Source organism: Bombina bombina, chromosome 2 (genome assembly GCF_027579735.1).
Source record: "Bombina bombina isolate aBomBom1 chromosome 2, aBomBom1.pri, whole genome shotgun sequence".
NCBI classification, from domain to species: domain Eukaryota; kingdom Metazoa; phylum Chordata; class Amphibia; order Anura; family Bombinatoridae; genus Bombina; species Bombina bombina.
In genome coordinates, this window is record NC_069500.1 from 238050999 (window position 1) to 238071768 (window position 20770).

Below are 20770 nucleotides of genomic sequence, written 5' to 3' on the forward strand. Positions count from 1 at the left end.
TTTTAGGTAGGCCTGACACACCATGTAGATGCAAGTCTTTTCCCTGAATTGTCCAAGTATTGTTGAGTGTTTCAAATATAAGGCTATTATTCATTGTCAAAAATCAGTTACATCTCTCTTACAACACAAATAGAGCATGAAGCATTTATTCTTCCCTATAATTAAACTGTAGAAGAAAACAGGGTTTGGAAATATGAAAAATGTTGCAGTGTTCTCATTCAAATCCAATGGGAATTTTCTGCCTACTTTATGTTTGTAGAATTCAGTGTTGTGTATTATGGCTATTGCTACCAGTGGAGCAGCAGGTACTACTACAATTGTGTGGCCCTAGCAACTTACAGTTGGCCCCTTGGTGCTTCTTACACTTTGTTAAGGATACATTTTTTATGTTTGCTGCTGTACTATACTTGTGTTCCAGTCCTCGTCCTCAGATATACTTTTATAGCTATCCGCCATATTTAGTAAATGTTAATCTTTCGTTAAGTCTTTAAGACTTCTTCCCTTAAAGGGATATGAAACCCATTCTTTTTCTTTCATGACTCAAATAGAGCAGACAATTTTAAGCAACTTTATATTTTACTCCAATTATCAATTTTTCTTTGTTCTCTTGGTATACTTTTTTGAATGAGCAGCAATGCACTACTGGTTTCTAACTGAACACATGGGTCAGCCAATGACAATCTGTATATATATGCAGCAACCAATCAGCAGCTAGAACCTAGGTTCTTTGCTGCTCCTGGGCTTTCCTAAATAAACCTTTCAGCAAACGATAACAAGAGAAAGAAGCAAATTAAATAATAGAAGTAAATTGGAAAGTTGTTCAAAAGCGTTCTGAATCATGAAAGATTTTTGGGGGGTTTCATGTCCCTTTAACTATATTTACACCCTTATCTTCATGTTGGTCAAGCTTTGTTTCTCTCTATTATGGTAGTATAACTTAAAGGGATTTTTGCATAATTAGACTATTTTATGAATGAATCTGAATTGAAAACCTGCAAGCCAATAAAATAAAATAACCTCACTTTTATTGAAAGTAACACAAATATGCTACACAATAATTTTACCAAGAGAAAAAAAACAGGCAAAAAACAATAATGCCATTTTCAGCCAAAATGTTTCTTCGACCAAATTTCGGTGCATCCCTACTTAAAACAATATTAAATATCAATATATCAGGGCTAGATTATGAGTGCCCTCATGTTAACTCCGCTAGATAGAGGCTTTTTGCGCATGCTGGGTTGCGCTCGTATTACAAGTTGAAAGTAAAAAGTTTGCGCGCAAGCATAGACCCGATGCACTTTTCATCTCCCATAAGAGTCAATGGAGAGCAAAAAAAAAAACACTAACACCCATACTCGCATGCTGACCCGACCACATATATTCAAGAGTTCTAAACCTGCAATGAAATATTAATATTTCACATTACAATGTTCTTCACATAGCAGAGTATGTTCTATTTATTCTTAAATAAATATTTTTTTATATATATATATATATATATATATATATATATATATATAACCCATATAGCTATACCTATAAATATATAAGAATAGATATGTATTTTACATGAACATTATCAGCTATATATAGAAATATGTAATAAAAAGTACATTGTTTTCTATGTGAAAAACATAGGAATGCAAAATATACGTTGTGCATATCTAGTTTCGCGATTTAGAATTAAATGCGGTCAGGTTAGCATACATGAAAAACGTATTATTCTTAAGGCATTATTGAAATATTACATATAAAATTGTTAAAAATATATATATTACAGAGGGGGTGTCTAAACAGTGATCCCAAGAGGATACATTTTTGAGAGCTCTTGAAAGAATCTCCTGTAATCCGCCATTTACTAAGAGAATATAACAGCACCTGCTACAGCTTAGCTTATATTATAGAACCTTCAATTAATGAATATATACAGGCAGCCATTTACAGCGGCGGCTTATTTTAAGGCCAAAACCACTTCCTTCCCCCGATACCCCGGGTTATCTTGAAGAGATTCATCAGTAAAATACTTGCTTGATAATTTGCTTCACCAGCATCTACTCCTTTATTTGACTTTGTAGTCTAAAATCAGCTGTAATCCGGAAACCAGCAACCAAGTGGGGGGGAAAATCTGCTACAACACTGCTTAAAATTGGAAAACCTCCTGTCGTCTTTATATGAAAATATGCCATCTGGACAAGATCTAAACCCACTTGAAATACATAACACCTTCTACAAGATCTGCATTGTCAGATATGATGCTAATGACACCGCAGATATGGTCTCGCACCAAGACACCAGGGGAGATACTCCACAATGGAAACCTCACAATGTTGAGACATATCCTCCACAACATAACCTATTACTACCAACCCTTGCCTATAATTACACCAGCATTTCTGCGGCCTCACGATCACCCTGCCGATTCAGAGCGAGGAGCCTTTTGCATCGCACCCGCCATTGGGTCCAGACATCGCCACTACTTTAGAGGGTCCAAATGAAAAAATTACATCTGCAATAGATTTAAACCCACCTGAGAATAAATACATACCACTCTCCACAAGATCCATGGTATCCGATACTAATGATACTACAGATCCGAGATTTTAAAGGAGATCCACCACAACAGATGCTTCACAATGCTGAAACATATCCTATACGATATAACCAATTAATACCCCCCTTTGCCAATAACTACTCCAGCACTACCATTAACCCTACAGATGCCTTACCGACCCGGAGAGAGAAAGCATTTGCAGCGTGCCTGCCATTGGGCCCAGACATCGTCTTCACTCCAAGTACTGTTCAATTAAATTGGAGCTTCTTGCAACCCATGTTTTTGCACATCGATCCCATAAAACTAACTTTATCTCCTCCTGATATACCATCCGCAAAAGGAGCTCCTAATTTTAATATGGCACAGTGTATTTGATCTGATTCAACATCTGTTCTCTTCAATGGCAGCATATGTGAGACCTTCTAAATCTCCATCATGGATGGACTACCTATTCCCAGAAAATCACTACTATAAAGCCATACCAGAGTTATCCCTCAGAATGTTTGTTGAGACTCTTAAAAGCCCAAATACTTTATTTATGCCTACCTTTTAGCTTTACGAGTGGGCACACAGCTGAAGCAACTAGATTGAAAATGCTGCTATGTACACTCTGATAATTTAAATAATTGAAATACTGACTAGTGGACAGTGTATGTAAACTTAGAATTATTTGATTTCCCCTTTTTGGCAAATGAAGTAACTAAAAGAATTTGGCAGAAAACATCAAAGATTTAGAACTACTGAACTCCCAGTCAGCTTTTAATACTTATGGTCAGATTTTAATCCCTCTGACCAACCCCCCCCCCCACACACACACACACACACACACACACACACACACAATTTTCTGACCATTATAATACATGTCAATGGTTATCCCTGAATTTATATTACCCTGATTGATCCCTGTATCCTACAGCCGAGGTTGGGGGATCTCGCCGAGCATAGCTTTCAATATTTACTAAGCCACTCTACAGTTCATAGATCTGGAGTATATTACTTTACCTGACTCAAAGACCAACATAGCGTTAACGGCTTCTCAATTTGCAATTCCTTTTGTTTAACTTTTTTTAAGACTATGTATATACATTATCCTCTACAATAATACATTCCTGAAGGTATAACTTAGTTTAAGGTCCTCACTAGCTCACCCTATAATTACTATAAAATACCACTCTAGTTTTATATACACTTTCTTTTAGGCACTTGTCCCTATTTCTTTTGACAAAAAGCAAGCGTGCAATTTGGATGCTAAGGTGCTGGTTCAACTTTTCTTTATTTATCTTTTCTTTTGGTCTTGTTGATGAGCAGAGGCTGAGGGTCCAAGAGTGGCCCTAAATTTATCTTTTCTTTTCACACTTGCTCTATAACCTCTAAAACTTGCAATTTTTGAGTTTATAAAACCCTATATTAAATAAGATGTTTAGACCTCAAAGGTACATGAGTGATCTTTAGTTGCGCTAATAGGGTCAAAAAGAGGACACCGTTATTGTCTATTATTGCTTAATAAGTATTGTTTATTATCTTGCAACGAGAATGTATTTTGTATACTTGTATGCTTATTGCTTCATTTTCTGTATTAGTTATTACAAATTATTAATGTACTGTAAAATATTCTAAATAATCCAAAAAATATATCTATATATTTTACAGTATGTTTAATTTTTAATATTTGTGATTTTTTAAAAATATGTTATATGCAATATTTCAATAACACACATTAAGATTACTAAGTTTTCATGTGCGCTAACTGGACAATCTAAATCACGAAACCCAATGCGCCAAACGCATATTTTACATTCCTATGTCCTCCACGTAGAAAATAATGTACTTTTTATTATTAAATATATATTTCTCTTGTAAGATGTATCGAGTCCACGGATTTATCCATACTTGTGGGATATTCTCCTTCCTAACAGGAAGTGGCAAAGAGAGCACCCACAGCAGAGCTGTCTATATAGCTCCTCCCTTAACTCCACCCCCCACCCCACCCCCAGCCATTCTCTTTGCCTGCTTAACTGCTAGGAAGGGTAAAGTGAGTGTGGTGACAAAAATGAAAATATTTCTGACGGAGGTCAGAAAATCAAAACTTTTAACCACTTGCCGAGCTCTTCATTCCATTCCTCGGCCATCAGTGGCTCAGTGTATGGAGGTAATCGGACTCATGGTAGCGGCAATGGACATAGTTCCTTTTGCCCGCCTACACCTCAGACCACTGCAACTATGCATGCTCAAACAGTGGAATGGGGATTATGCAGATTTATCTCCTCCAATACATCTGGATCAGGAGACCAGAGATTCTCTTCTCTGGTAGTTGTCTCAGGACCACCTGTCTCAGGGAATGTGTTTCCGCAGGCCAGAGTGGCTCATAGTAACGACAGATGCCAGCCTGCTGGGCTGGGGTGCAGTCTGGTACTCCCTGAAAGCACAGGGCTTATGGTCTCGGGAGGAAGCTCTCCTCCCGATAAACATTCTAGAACTGAGAGCGATATTCAATGTGCTTCAGGCGTGGCCTCAGCTAGCTGCGGCCATATTCATCAGATTTCAGTCGGACAACATCACGACTGTAGCTTATGTCAATCATGAAGGAGGAACACGGAGTTCTCTAGCGATGATGGAGGTAACCAAAATAATCCGATGGGCAGAGACTCACTCTTGCCATCTTTCAGCAATCCATATCCCAGGGGTAGAGAACTGGGAGGCGGATTTCCTAAGTCACCAGACTTTTCATCCGGGGGAGTGGGAACTCCATCCGGAAGTATTTGCCCAGCTGACTCAGCTATGGGGCACACCAGAATTGGATCTAATGGCGTCCCGTCAGAACGCCAAACTTCCTTGTTACGGATCCAGGTCCCGGGATCCCCAGGCAGTACTGATAGATGCTCTAGCAGTGCCCTGGTCCTTCAACCTTGCCTATGTATTTCCACCTTTGCCTCTCCTTCCACGTCTGGTTGCCAGAATCAAGCAGGAGAGAGCTTCAGTGATTTTGATAGCACCTGCGTGGCCACGCAGGACTTGTTATGCAGACCTGGTGGACATGTCATCTGTTCCACCGTGGACTCTGCCGATGAGGCAGGACCTTCTAATCCAAGGTCCATTCAAGCATCCAAATCTAATTTCACTGCGTCTGACTGCTTGGAGATTGAACGCCTGATTTTATCAAAGCGTGGTTTTCTCTGAGTCGGTCATTGATACCCTGATTCAGGCTAGAAAGCCTGTCACCAGGAAAATTTATCATAAGATATGGCGAAAATATCTTTCTTGGTGTGAATCCAAGGGTTACTCATGGAGTAATATTAGGATTCCTAGGATATTGTCTTTTCTCCAAGAAGGATTGGAGAAGGGATTATCAGCTAGCTCCTTAAAAGGACAGATATCTGCTATCTTGTTTTCCATGCAGATAAGGTAGTTTTGCGTACCAAACCTGGATTCCTTCCTAAGGTTGTTTCTAATAGGAATATCAATCAGGAGATTGTTGTTCCTTCGTTGTGTCCTAATCCTTCTTCAAAGAAGGAACGTCTGTTGCTCAATCTTGATGTGGTTCGTGCTTTAAAGTTCTACTTACAAGCAACTAAAGATTTCTGTCAAACATCTTCATTGTTTGTGGTTTATTCTGGTAAGCGGAGAGGTCAAAAGGCTACGGCTACCTCTCTTTCTTTTTGGCTGAAAAGCATCATCTGTTTGGCTTATGAGACTGCTGGCCAGCAGCCTCCTGAAAGGATTACTGCTCATTCTACTAGAGCAGTGGCTTCCACATGGGCTTTTAAAAATGAGGCTTCTGTTGAACAGATTTGTAAGGTGGCGACTTGGTCTTCGCTTAATACTTTTTCCAAATTTTCCAAATTCGATACTTTTGCTTCTTCGGAGGCTATTTTTGGGAGAAAGGTTCTACAAGCAGTGGTGCCTTCCGTTTAAGGTACCTGTCTTGTCCCTCCCTTCATCCGTGTCTTAAAGCTTTGGTATTGGTATCCCACAAGTATGGATGAATCCGTGGACTCGATACATCTTACAAGAGAAAACAGAATTTATGCTTACCTGATAAATTTCTTTTCTTTCATGTAATTAGCAAGAGTCCATGAGCTAGTGACGTATGGGATATACATTCCTACCAGGAGGGGCAAAGTTTCCCAAACCTTAAAATGCCTATAAATACACCCCTCACCACACCCACAAATCAGTTTTACAAACTTTGCCTCCTATGGAGGTGGTGAAGTAAGTTTGTGCTAGATTCTACGTTGATATGCGCTCCGCAGCAGGTTGGAGCCCGGTTTTCCTCTCAGCGTGCAGTGAATGTCAGAGGGATGTGAGGAGAGTATTGCCTATTTGAATGCAATGATCTCCTTCTACGGGGTCTATTTCATAGGTTCTCTGTTATCGGTCGTAGAGATTCATCTCTTACCTCCCTTTTCAGATCGACGATATACTCTTATATATATACCATTACCTCTGCTGATTTTCGTTTCAGTACTGGTTTGGCTTTCTACAACATGTAGATGAGTGTCCTGGGGTAAGTAAGTAAGCTTATTTTCTGTGACACTCTAAGCTATGGTTAGGCACTTTTTTATAAAGTTCTAAATATATGTATTCAAACATTTATTTGCCTTGACTCAGGATGTTCAACATTCCTTATTTTCAGACAGTCTGTTTCATATTTGGGATAATGCATTTGAATCAATCATTTTTTCTTACCTTAAAAAATTTGACTTTTTCCCTGTGGGCTGTTAGGCTCGCGGGGGCTGAAAATGCTTCATTTTATTGCGTCATTCTTGGCGCTGACTTTTTTGGCGCAAACATTTTTTTCTGTTTCCGGCGTCATACGTGTCGCCGGAAGTTGCGTTATTTTTTGACTTTTTTTGCGTCAAAAGTGTCGGCGTTCCGGATGTGGCGTCATTTTTGGCGCCAAAAGCATTTAGGCGCCAAATAATGTGGGCGTCTTATTTGGCGCTAAAAAATATGGGCGTCATTTTTGTCTCCACATTATTTAAGTCTCATTATTTATTGCTTCTGGTTGCTAGAAGCTTGTTCACTGGCATTTTTTTCCCATTCCTGAAACTGTCATTTAAGGAATTTGATCAATTTTGCTTTATATGTTGTTTTTTCTATTACATATTGCAAGATGTTCCACGTTGCAACTGAGTCAGAAGATACTTCAGGAAAATCGCTGCCCGGTGCTGGAGCTACCAAGCTAAGTGTATCTGCTATAAACTTTTGGTATCTGTTTCTCCAGCTGTTGTTTGTATTGAATGTCATGACAAACTTGTTAATGCAGATAAAATTTCCTTTAGTACTGTTACATTACCTGTTGCTGTTCCGTCAACATCTAATTCTCAGAGTGTTCCTGATAACATAAGAGATTTTATTTTTAAATCCATTAAGAAGGCTATGTCTGTTATTTCTCCTTCTAGTATACATAAAAGTCTTTTAAAACTTCTCTTTTTTCAGATGAATTTTTAAATGAACATCATCATTCTGATACTGATAATGGTTCTTCTGGTTCAGAGGTTTCTGTCTCAGAGGTTGATGCTGATAAATCTTCGTATTTGTTCAAGATGGAATTTATTCGTTCTTTACTTAAAGAAGTATTAATTGCATTAGAAATAGAGGATTCTGGTCCTCTTGATACTAAATCTAAACGTTTAAATAAGGTTTTTAAATCTCCTGTAGTTATTCCAGAAGTGTTTTCTCTCCCTAATGCTATTTCTGAAGTAATTTCCAGGGAATGGAATAATTTGGGTAATTCATTTACTCCTTCTAAAACGTTTTAAGCAATTATATCCTGTGCCATCTGACAGATTAGAGTTTTGGGACAAAATCCCTAAGGATAATGGGGCTGTCTCTACTCCTGCTATATTTTTAGCGGATGTTGCTGCAGCTTCAACTTTTTGGTTAGAAGCTTTAGCGCAACAAGTAACAGATCATAATTCTTATAGCATTATTATTATTCTATAACATGCTAATAATTTTATTTGTGATACCATCCTTGATATCATTAGAGTTGATGTCAGGTATATGTCTCTAGCTATTTTAGCTAGAAGAGCTTTATGGCTTAAAACTTGGAATGCTGATATGTCTTCTAAGTCAACTTTGCTATCCCTTTCTTTCCAGGGTAATAAATTATTCGGTTCTCAGTTGGATTCTATTATCTCAACTGTTACTGGAGGGAAGGGAACTTTTTTACCAAAGGATAAAAAATCTAAAGGTAAATTTAGGTCTAATAATCGTTTTCGTTCCTTTCCTCACAACAAGGAACAAAAGCCTGATCCTTCATCCTCAGGAGCGGTATCAGTTTGGAAACCATTTCCAGTTTGGAATATATCCAAGCCTTATAGAAACCCAAAGCCAGCTCCTAAGTACCCATGAAGGTGCGGCCCTCGTTCCAGCTCAGCTGGTATGGGGCAGATTACGTTTTCTTCAAAGAAATTTGGATCAATTCCGTTCACAATCTCTGGTTTCAGAACATTGTTTCAGAAAGGTACAGAATTGGCTTCAAGTTAAGGCCTCCTGCAAAGAGATTTTTTTCTTTCCCGTGTCCCAGTAAACCCAGCAAAGGCTCAGCATTTCTGAAATGTGTTTCAGATCTAGAGTTGGCTGGAGTAATTATGCCAGTTCCAGTTCTGGAACAGGGGCTGGGGTTTTATTCTATCTCTTCATTGTACCAAAGAAGGTCAATTCCTTCAGACCAGTTCCGGATCTATCAATATTGAATCGTTTGGTAAGGATACCAACATTCAAGATGGTAACTGTAGGACTATCCTGCCTTTTCTTTAGCAAGGGCATTATATGTCTACAATAGATTTACAGGATGCATATCTGCATATTCCGATTCATCTAGATCACTTTTAGTTTCTGAGATTCTCTTTTTAGACAAGCATTACCAGTTTTGTGGCTCTACCGTTTGGCCTAGCATCAGCTCCAAGAATTTTTTCAAAGGTTCTCGGTGCCCTTCTGTCTGTAATCAGAGAACAGGGTATTGGTATTTCCTTATTTTGGACGATATCTTGGTACTTGCTCAGTCTTCACATTTCGCAGAATCTCATACGAATCGACTTGTGTTGTTTCTTCAAGATCATGGTTGGAGGATCAATTTACCAAAAATTCCTCAGACAAGGGTAACCTTTTTAGGTTTCCATATAGATTCAGTGTCTATGACTCTGTCTTTGTCAGACAAGAGAAGTCTAACATTGATATCAGCTTGTCAAAACCTTCAGTCACAATCATTCCCTTTGGTAGCCTTATGCATGGAAATTTTAGGTCTTATGACTGCTGCATCGGACGCGATCTCATTTGCTCGTTTTCACATGCGACCTCTTCAGCTCTGTATGCTGAACCAATGGTGCAGGGATTACACAAAGATATCTCAATTAATATCTTTATACCGATTATACGACACTCTCTGACGTGGTGGACAGATCACCATCGTTTAGTTCAGGGGGCTTCTTTGTTCTTCCGACCTGGACTATAATCTCAACAGATGCAAGTCTTACAGGTTGGGGAGCTGTGTGGGGGTCTCTGACGGCACAAGGGTTTGGGAATCTCAGGAGGTGAGATTACCGATCAATATTTTGGAACTCTGTGCAATTTTCAGAGCTCTTCAGTCTTGGCCTCTTCTGAAGAGAGAGTTGTTCATTTGTTTTCAGATAGACAATGTCACAACTGTGGCATACATCAATCATCAAGGAGGGACTCACAGTCCTCTGGTTATGAAAGAAGTATCTCGAATTTTGGTTTGGGCGGAATCCAGCTCCTGTCTAATCTCTGCGGTTCATATCCCAGGTATAGACAATTGGGAAGCGGATTATCTCAGTCGCCAAACGTTGCATCCGGGCGAATGGTCTCTTCACCCAGAGGTATTTCTTCAGATTGTTCAAATGTGGGAACTCCCAGAAATAGATCTGATGGCTTCTCATCTAAACAAGAAACTTCCCAGGTATCTGTCCATATCCCGGGATCCTCAGGCGGAGGCAGTGGATGCATTATCACTTCCTTAGAAGTATCATCCTGCCTATATCTTTCCGCCTCTAGTTCTTCTTCCAAGAGTATTCTCCAAGATTCTGAAGGAAAGCTCGTTTGTTCTGCTGGTAGCTCCAGCATGGCCTCACAGGTTTTGGTATGCGGATCTTGTCCGGATGGCCTCTTGCCAGCTGTGGACTCTTCCGTTAAGACCAGACCTTCTGTCGCAAGGTCCTTTCTTCCATCAGGATCTCAAATCCTTAAATTTTAAGGTATGGAGTTTGAACGCTTGATTCTTGGTCAAAGAGGTTTCTCTGACTCTGTGATTAATACTATGTGACAGGCTCGTAAATCTGTATCTAGAGAGATATATTATAGAGTCTGGAAGACTTATATTTCTTGGTGTCTTTCTCATCATTTTTCTTGGCATTCTTTTAGAATACCGAGAATTTTACAGTTTCTTCAGGATGGTTTAGATAAAGGTTTGTCCGCAAGTTCCTTGAAAGGACAAATCTCTGCTCTTTCTGTTCTTTTTCACAGAAAGATTGCTAATCTTCCTGATATTCATTGTTTTGTACAAGCTTTGGTTCGTATAAAACCTGTCATTAAGTCAATTTCTCCTCCTTGGAGTTTGAATTTGGTTCTGGGGGCTCTTCAAGCTCCTCCTTTTGAACCCATGCATTCTTTGGTCATTATATTACTTTCTTGGAAAGTTTTGTTTCTTTTGGCCATCTCTTCTGCCAGAAGAGTCTCTGAATTATCTGCTCTTTCTTGTGAGTCTCCTTTTCTGATTTTTCATCAGGATAAGGCGGTGCTGCGAACTTCTTTTGAATTTTTTACCTAAGGTTGTGAATTCTAACAACATTAGTAGAGAAATTGTGGTTCCTTCATTATGTCCTAATCCTATGAATTCTAAAGAGAAATCATTGCATTCTTTGGATGCTGTTAGAGCTTTGTAATATTATGTTGAAGCTACTAAGTCTTTCCGAAAGACTTCTAGTCTATTTGTCATCTTTTCCGGTTCTAGAAAAGGCCAGAAAGCTTCTGCCATTTCTTTGGCATCTTGGTTGAAATCTTTATTTCATCATGCCTATGTCGAGTCGGGTAAAACTCCGCCTCGAAGGATTACAGCTCATTCTACTAGGTCAGTTTCTACTTCCTGGGCGTTTAGGAATGAAGCTTCGGTTGATCAGATTTGCAAAGCAGCAACTTGGTCCTCTTTGCATACTTTTACTAAATTCTACCATTTTGATGTGTTTTCTTCTTCTGAAGCAGTTTTTGGTAGAAAAGTACTTCAGGCAGCGGTTTCAGTTTGAATCTTCTGCTTATGTTTTCATTAAACTTTATTTTGGGTGTGGATTATTTTCAGCAGGAATTGGCTGTCTTTATTTTATCCCTCCCTCTCTAGTGACTCTTGCGTGGAAAGATCCACATCTTGGGTAGTCATTATCCCATACGTCACTAGCTCATGGACTCTTGCTAATTACATGAAAGAAAACATAATTTATGTAAGAACTTACCTGATAAATTCATTTCTTTCATATTAGCAAGAGTCCATGAGGCCCACCCTTTTTTTGTGGTGGTTATGATTTTTTTGTATAAAGCACAATTATTCCAATTCCTTATTTTTTATGCTTTCGCACTTTTTTCTTATCACCCCACTTCTTGGCTATTCGTTAAACTGATTTGTGGGTGTGGTGAGGGGTGTATTTATAGGCATTTTAAGGTTTGGGAAACTTTGCCCCTCCTGGTAGGAATGTATATCCCATACGTCACTAGCTCATGGACTCTTGCTAATATGAAAGAAATGAATTTATCAGGTAAGTTCTTACATAAATTATGTTTCTCTTGTGATGTATCGAGTCCACGGCCCGCCCTGTCTGTTTAAGACAGGTAGTATATTCTTATTTAAAAAACTTCAGTCACCTCTGCACCCTATAGTTTCTCCTATTTCTTCATAGCCTTCGGTCGAATGACTGGGGGGGTGGAGCTAAGGGAGGAGCTATATAGACAGCTATGCTGTGGGTGCTGTCTTTGCCACTTCCTGTTAGGAAGGAGAATATCCCACAAGTATGGATGAATCCGTGGACTTGATACATCACTAGAGAAAGAAATTTTTCAGGTAAGCATAAATTCTGTTTTATATATATATATATATATATATATATATATGTTAATGTTCATGTAAAATACATATCTATACCTATATATCTATAGGAATAGATATATAGGTATATATAGATAAATGTATTTAAGAATAAAAAAGGACATTATCCTGTAAGTGAAGAAAATTGGAATGTTAAATATGTACAGTAAATATACAGTAAAACAAATAAATACATGTGCATTAACATATACACTCACCGGCCACTTTATTAGGTACACCTTGCTATCTATGTAACTCTATTTTAAAGCCTTTTGCAGGCCTTTTTTTCTCTAACACCTGAGACCTCATTTCTTTGAGTCCTTATAAAGTTTCAATACAATATTTTTGAAAATATTTTTTATCAGACAGTGTTATTATGAGTGTAGCTGTACTGTTAAATGTATTTTTGATGTTTTTTGTGTTACTTTAATGTCTCACGTAACAGTGAAGTCACGCTAACCTGAGGCACGCTAAATAAAATTGCACTCAAGCAAACACGTTCATAATCTAGACCTAAATGTAAAGTGGTATAACAAAACAAAAACAAATTAGTCTAATCATAATGTAAAATATGTATACTTTCACTTAGCTATACATGTATATGTAAGGGCCATTTTTTTAGTACAATTTATGTTTCTGTCTTATCGTCAGTCGTCAAAACAGCTTACTGGGAAGCAGCAAACCATCTGCTAAAGGATTTAAAATTGTGAATTATCCTTTACTGTGTAGAGGCACTCGTGCTTGGCCAGAAACATTCATTTGAATTAAGCCATAAATGCTGTGTAAAAGGACGACTCATGTAATAGAGGTTCATGAATAATTTTAAGGGAGGGCAACTGCAGACTCTAAACTTTTATTACTTGAAAATCAAGTGTTTTTGGAGTTCACTGTTCATTTTGAGCTTTTATTGTATGTCATAGAAGCTTTAAAATCTCAACTGTGGAAAGGAGGGGTTGAGCTCAGAAATAATTTTGCTGTTAAGCCTTGAGAAGCACAGTCTCACTGCTGAGTTTGTACTAGACCAGAAGATATCTGCCTGTTTTTTAATAAATATTTTTAACGTGTTTTTCCTGGATATAAATGAAGCCGTTTTTCTCATTATCGAGCATCTTGGCACACAGTCAGGTACCCTAGTTTTATGCACTTTGATTATTTTTCTCACATATCTTATCTTAGCTGGTATTATCTATTAATTTTTTATGGCAGGAGAGACAGCCCTACATACAGCTTGCATAAACAACAAAGTGAAGAAATTGATTCTGCTGCTCAGTTTGCCTGGAACTGACATTAATGTAAAAGGTGAGTCCTTCATGTTTTTCTTTATTTAGAATTGTTCAAGCAGACTTCATTCCCTAGCAATCTCTGTTTCTTTTAAGGTCATAAATCCCAGACTGAGAAATCTACTTTTTACATGTGTTTGGGGTCCTATATAATGAAATATAAAGATAGATATATATATATATATATATACATATATACATATATATATATATATATATATATATATATATATATATATATATATATATATATATATATATATGTCATACTTATTGTGGTGTGCTTGTAGGACAACCACATGTTTTAAAGTGCAGTGTTGTTAGCAATTTTTTTTTTTTTTAATTGTTGCTTATTGATATCTCAGACTATGCTGGCTGGACGCCTTTGCATGAAGCTTGTAACCATGGTAGCACAGAATGTGTCCAGGAAATTTTACAGCGTTGTCCAGAAGTAGACTTGCTCAGTCATGTGGATGGTGTGACTCCCTTACATGATGCTCTTCGAAATGGACATGTGGAAATTGGCAAATTGCTCCTTCAATATGGGGGTAAGTGGATTTTTTTAATATTTAGATTGTCAGTGTTTTGCTACCTACACAAACTATTAATGCAATTAAACCTTTTGTTTCATATTTTCATATATTTTTTTGTCAGCTTCTTCTTTGAAATTTTTTAAGGGAAAAAAATATCTAAAAATATGCTGTATTTACTTATTTCATTTGACTTTACATTTTATGGGCCAAGTGATGCAACAATGTATTATGCAATTCATTTTTAGAAGTACTGTACCACATACTTTAATTTATTTTTACAATTACTGTTTTAGTGAAAAGAATGTTTAAAATACTAAACAAGTAGATATTTTTCACTTTATTTCAACTTATAATACATTTAGTGTTCTAGATGTTTGTTTTAATACGCTTAATGACTGTTAACAGACAAATACACTTCTTTGATTGTCACAGTCATTGCCTGCAATACATAATTATTTTTAAAGGTGTGTGTGTTTTCTTGTGTATATATTAGTGATCTCTCTCTAGCCAATATTAAGCTAAAACTAGCTGTTTTTACAATTTTACACAAATTATCATTAATGTATGTTAAATTATGCAATGATTTTGTGCTTCAGATAGCAGCAAATTTTGTTGTCATATTAGAAAGTATTACAGTCCTACCTGCTACTTTATAATGCCACCAGGCTGACAAAATTTTCTGTGGAGAACAATATATATATATATATATATATATATATATATGTGTGTGTGTGTGTGTGTGTGTGTGTGTATATATTTACTTAGTGTGTGCCCTGTTTCTTCTGTGTTGTTTAACTTAAGGCTTCTTCTGCCCTCTAAAGGCCACTTGGTGTCTATTTTGACGTTATTAGATCAGTTCAGATCCTGATCAATCTTCACACTTGTATTTAGTAAAGTGTGATGTTCAGTCTCTTAGGTATTTTATTTATCAACAGAGGTATGCTTGTGACATGCCAAGCCAATATCTGGTTAGACTTCAATCTGTCTAAGTGATGTAGCAGCCAATATTAGATTGAATTCAGATGTCTTGTGAAAAGTGGCACAACACTGACAGTTGTGCAGTTTTTCCTAGACTTAGAAGAATAGATAGTGGATGATTCTTCTGTCCTAGGGGAGAAGATCTACTTAAACTTGCATTTATCAGGGTCTAGAAGTACAAGTTCTTGCAGTGTGCAGACTCTCTGGCTATGTCACATTCTAATGTCTGGCCTGTCAGTAAAGCTGACACGAGTCTATTGACAACAGTGTTTGAAAATCAGGGTAGATTTGCAAAGTCTTACCATATTAAATAAGATGTTTTAACTTGCAGTAATTTGCCTGACAGCAGTTGGACTATATATAGTCCATAATGAGGAAAGACACTCACCGTTTCTTAACAATACAAAAACTTTTAATAGAGGGTATGGGAACACATATAATGGTGAGTTATTTTTCCTCATTCTGGACTGTGTGTATATTATTGAGAGTACACCCCAGGGAGGCTGTACAGAAAGAATGCTTTACGTGAGTGCTTTACCACGTGGACCCTAAATATTAGATTGAATATATATATATATATATATGTGTGTGTGTGTGTGTGTAAATACACCAGACTGCCTTGACCAATTCTTAAATTTCACTGAAAATCATAACTATATGTTGAACTTTTGTTCTGTATGATGGTTTAATTGAAAACATTTAATCTAAAAAAAATGAAGGTGAAAAATAGAAACCTAAAATATGCCGTTTGCAAAAATATTCAACCCTCTGCTCTAGAAGCTTCATGTTTACACAACTGAGAAAAATGCCTTAATGACAATAACATTATCTAACAATTGGCCTCCTACCTGTGAGACATCAAAGTAACAATAATTTTAAAATAAAGAATAAAGAGCATTCTATAGCAGTAAGAGATATGGTACTCAACTGCATCACCTAAAGGGGCATTAAACTGCTGGATACAACTACCCCCATGAATGGTTACTACTCACTATGTTATTGCATTTCATCCTGTTCCTGCAGGTCTTTTCAAATCTGCTCTACTATTTTCATAGGTTAAAGGTGCCAGATAATGAACATATGCCTCTTTGTACTGGGGGCTTCCATCTTGAAGCTCAGGTATTCTCACAGCTTGTGACATAAGCTGTGCACACTCACAAATCAGTAAAATTGGGTCTTTTTTAACAGCTATATAATGTTATTCGGTTTAGGGTGCATGATACAAAGCAGGAGCTTTACTTTTTGCTGTGGCGGCATTGCTCTATATTATTGTTGACTGTTAAAACTGTAATTAATATTTCTCTTGTTAAGTGTGTTCAGTCCACGGGTCATCCATTACTTATGGGATATATTCTCCTTCCCAACAGGAAGTTGCAAGAGGATCACCCAAGCAGAGCTGCTATATAGCTCCTCTCCTCACATGTCATACCCAGTCATTCTCTTGCAACCCTCAACAAAGAAGGAGGTCGCGAGAGGAGCTGGAGTTTTTACTTAACTATTCTTCAATCAAAAGTTTGTTATTTTAAATGGCACCGGAGTGTGCTGTTTTTCTATCTCAGGCAGTAGTTGGAAGAAGAAACTGCCTGCGTTTTTTTCTATGATCTTAGCAGGCGTAACTAAGATCCACTGGCTGTTCTCGACATTCTGAGGAGTGGGGTAACTTCAGAAAATGGGAATAGCTTGCGGGGTCCTCAGCAAATGAGGTATGTGCAGTACTTTATTTTCTGGGAATGGAATTGACTAAGAAAATACTGCTGTTACCGTGTGATGTAAGTACAGCCTTAAATGCAGTAGTAGCAACTGGTATCAGGCTGATAAATGTATGCGCAGTCGAGTTATATTCTAGGGACTAGAATTTGACTGAGAAAATACTGTTCACACTGAAATAATACTTAAGCCTTCTCTGCAGTGGTAGCGACTGGTAGCAGGCTTAGTGATAGCTTTGCATGACATTGAAAAATGTTGTTTTTAATAAAACGTTTACTGGCATGTTATTCGTTTTTGTGAGGTACTTTGGTGATAAATCGCTTTGGGCATGATTTTTTTCCACATGGCTAACATATTTTTCTGCATGGAAACCGTTATATCAGGGCTCCCACTGTTGTGATTGGAGTGGGAGGGCCCTTGTTTTAGCGCCTTGTTGCGCAGTTAACATTATTGCACAGTCTTTCTGCTTCTTCCTCCTTGATCAAGGACGTCTCTAGAGAGCTCAGGGGTCTGCAATTTTCATTTGTGAGGGAGGTAATCAGTCACAGCAGATCTGTGACAGTGTGCTGACTGTGATTAAAAGCGTTAAATCTTAATTGATATCTGTTTTATCCGTTTTGGGTATCGAGGGGTTAATCATCCTTTTGCTAATGGGTGCAATCCTCTGCTAATAATACACTTCTTGTTAAGAATTGTTTAATTATATCTGTATATTTGAAGCGCTGCAGCGTTTTTTATATTGCTTGTATACTTATTGAAAGTGATTTCCAAGCTTGTTAGTTTCATTGCTAAGTCTGTTTTAAACATGTCTGATTCAGAGGAAACTGTTTGTTCATCATGTTCAAAAGCCAATGTGGAGCCCAATAGAACGATGTGTACCAATTGTATTGATATTCTTTTGAATAAAAGTCAATCTGTACCGATAAAAAAGCTATCACCAGACAACGAGGGGGAAGTTATGCCGCCTAACTCTCCTCACGTGTCAGTACCTGCGTCTCCCGCTCGGGAGATGCGTAGGATTGAGACACCTAGTACATCTAGGCCCTTACAAATCACTTTACATGATATGGCTAATGTTATGAAAGAACTGTTATATAATATGCCCGAATTTAGGGGCAAACGCGATAGCTCTGGGTTAAGGACAGAGCGCGCTGATGACACGAGAGCCATGTCTGAGACTGCGTCACAATTTGCAGAACATGAGGACGGTGAGCTTCATTCTGTCGGTGACGGTTCTGATCCGGGGAGACCGGATTCAGAAATTTCAAATTTTAAATTTAAGCTTGAGAACCTCCGTGTGTTACTAGGGGAGGTATTAGCGGCTCTGAATGATTGCGACACGGTGGCAATTCCAGAGAAATTGTGTAGGTTGGATAGATACTATGCGGTACCGGTGTGTACTGACGTTTTTCCTATACCAAAAAGACTTACAGAAATTATAAGTAAGGAGTGGGATAGGCCCGGTGTGCCTTTTTCCCCTCCCCCGATATTTAGAAAAATGTTCCCTATAGACGCCACCACACGAGACTTATGGCAGACGGTCCCTAAGGTGGAGGGAGCAGTTTCTACGTTAGCCAAGCGTACCACTATCCCGGTGGAGGATAGCTGTGCTTTCTCAGATCCAATGGATAAAAAATTAGAGGGTTATCTTAAGAAAATGTTTGTTCAACAAGGTTTTATATTGCAGCCTCTTGCATGCATTGCGCCTGTCACGGCTGCAGCGGCATTCTGGTTTGAGTCTCTGGAAGAGGCGATTCGCACAGAGCCGTTGGATGAGGCCTTGAGCAAAGTTAGAACCCTTAAGCAAGCTAATGCGTTTGTTTCAGATGCCGTAGTACATCTAACCAAACTTACGGCTAAAAATTCCGGATTCGCCATACAGGCGCGCAGAGCGCTCTGGCTTAAATCCTGGTCAGCGGATGTAACTTCCAAGTCTAAGCTACTTAACATTCCTTTCAAAGGGCAGACCTTATTCGGGCCCGGCTTGAAGGAAATTATTGCTGACATTACGGGAGGTAAGGGCCACGCCCTTCCTCAGGACAGGGCCAAACCAAAGGCCAAACAGTCTAATTTTCGTGCCTTTCGTAACTTCAAGGCAGGAGCAGCATCGACTTCCTCCGCTCCAAAACAGGAAGGAACTACTGCTCGTTACAGTCAAGGTTGGAAAGGCAACCAGTCATGGAACAAGGGCAAGCAGGCCAGAAAGCCTACTCCCGCCCCTAAGACAGCATGAAGTCAGGGCCCCTTATCCGGAGACGGATTTAGTGGGGGGCAGACTTTCTCTCTTTGCCCAGGCTTGGGCAAGAGATGTGCAGGATCCCTGGACGTTAAAGATTATATCTCAGGGATACCTTCTGGATTTCAAAACCTCTCCTCCACAAGGGAGGTTCCATCTTTCGAGGTTATCGACAAACCTAGTAAAGAGAGAGGCATTTCTACAATGTGTACAAGACCTCTTAATCATGGGAGTGATCCACTCAGTTCCGCGATCGGAACTGGGACAAGGATTTTACTCAAATCTATTTGTGGTTCCCAAGAAAGAGGGAACCTTCAGACCAATCTTGGACTTAAAGATCTTAAACAAATTCCTAAGGGTACCATCGTTCAAGATGGAAACCATTCGAACCATCCTACACATGATCCAAGAGGGTCAATATATGACCACGGTGGACTTAAAGGATGCTTACCTTCATATACCGATTCACAAAGATCATTATCGGTACCTGAGGTTTGCCTTTCTAGACAGGCATTACCAGTTTGTGGCTCTTCCCTTCGGGTTAGCCACGGCCCTGAGAATTTTTACGAAGGTTCTGGGTTCACTTCTGGCGGTACTAAGACCACGAGGCATAGCGATGGCTCCGTACCTAGACGACATTCTGTTACAAGCGTCAAGTTTTCAGAATGCAAAGTCTCATACGGAGATAGTTCTGGCATTTCTGAGGTCGCATGGGTGGAAAGTGAACGTGGAAAAGAGTTCTCTGTTACCACTCACAAGGGTTCCTTTTCTAGGGACTCTTATAGATTCTGTAGAGATGAAGATTTACCTGACGGAGTCGAGGTTATCAAAGATTCTCAATGCTTGCCGTGTCCTTCATTCCGTTCCAAGCCCATCAGTAGCTCAGTGCATGGAGGTAATCGGCTTAATGGTCGCGGCAATGGACATAGTGCCATTTGCGGGCCTGCATCTCAGACCGCTGCAACTATGCATGCTCAGTCAATGGAACGGGGATTACTCAGATCTGTCCCCTTTGCTAAATCTGGATCAGGAGACCAGAGATTCGCTTCTCTGGTGGTTGTCACCGGTTCATCTGTCCAAAGGAATGACCTTTCGCAGGCCAGATTGGACGATTGTAACAACGGATGCCAGCCTTCTAGGCTGGGGAGCAGTCTGGAATTCCCTGAAGGCTCAGGGATCGTGGACTCAGGAGGAGAAACTCCTCCCAATAAACATTCTAGAATTGAGAGCAATATTCAATGCTCTTCTAGCTTGGCCTCAGTTAGCAAAGCTGAGGTTCATCAGATTTCAGTCGGACAATATCACGACTGTGGCTTACATCAATCATCAAGGGGGAACCAGGAGTTCCCTAGCGATGTTGGAAGTCTCGAAGATAATTCGCTGGGCAGA

At 38.9% G+C, this 20770-nt stretch overlaps 1 protein-coding gene across 1 annotated transcript in view; it reads left to right on the top strand.

Annotated features, from left to right (window-relative positions):
• Nucleotides 1-20770, top strand: part of SLF1 (SMC5-SMC6 complex localization factor 1) — a 686747-nt gene that overhangs the window by 627953 nt on the left and 38024 nt on the right. Inside the window, exons 16-17 of the mRNA XM_053701493.1 lie at nucleotides 13854-13946; nucleotides 14293-14475. Of these exons, the coding sequence (XP_053557468.1) occupies nucleotides 13854-13946; nucleotides 14293-14475 (276 nt within the window). The remainder of the gene's footprint in view (nucleotides 1-13853; nucleotides 13947-14292; nucleotides 14476-20770) is intronic.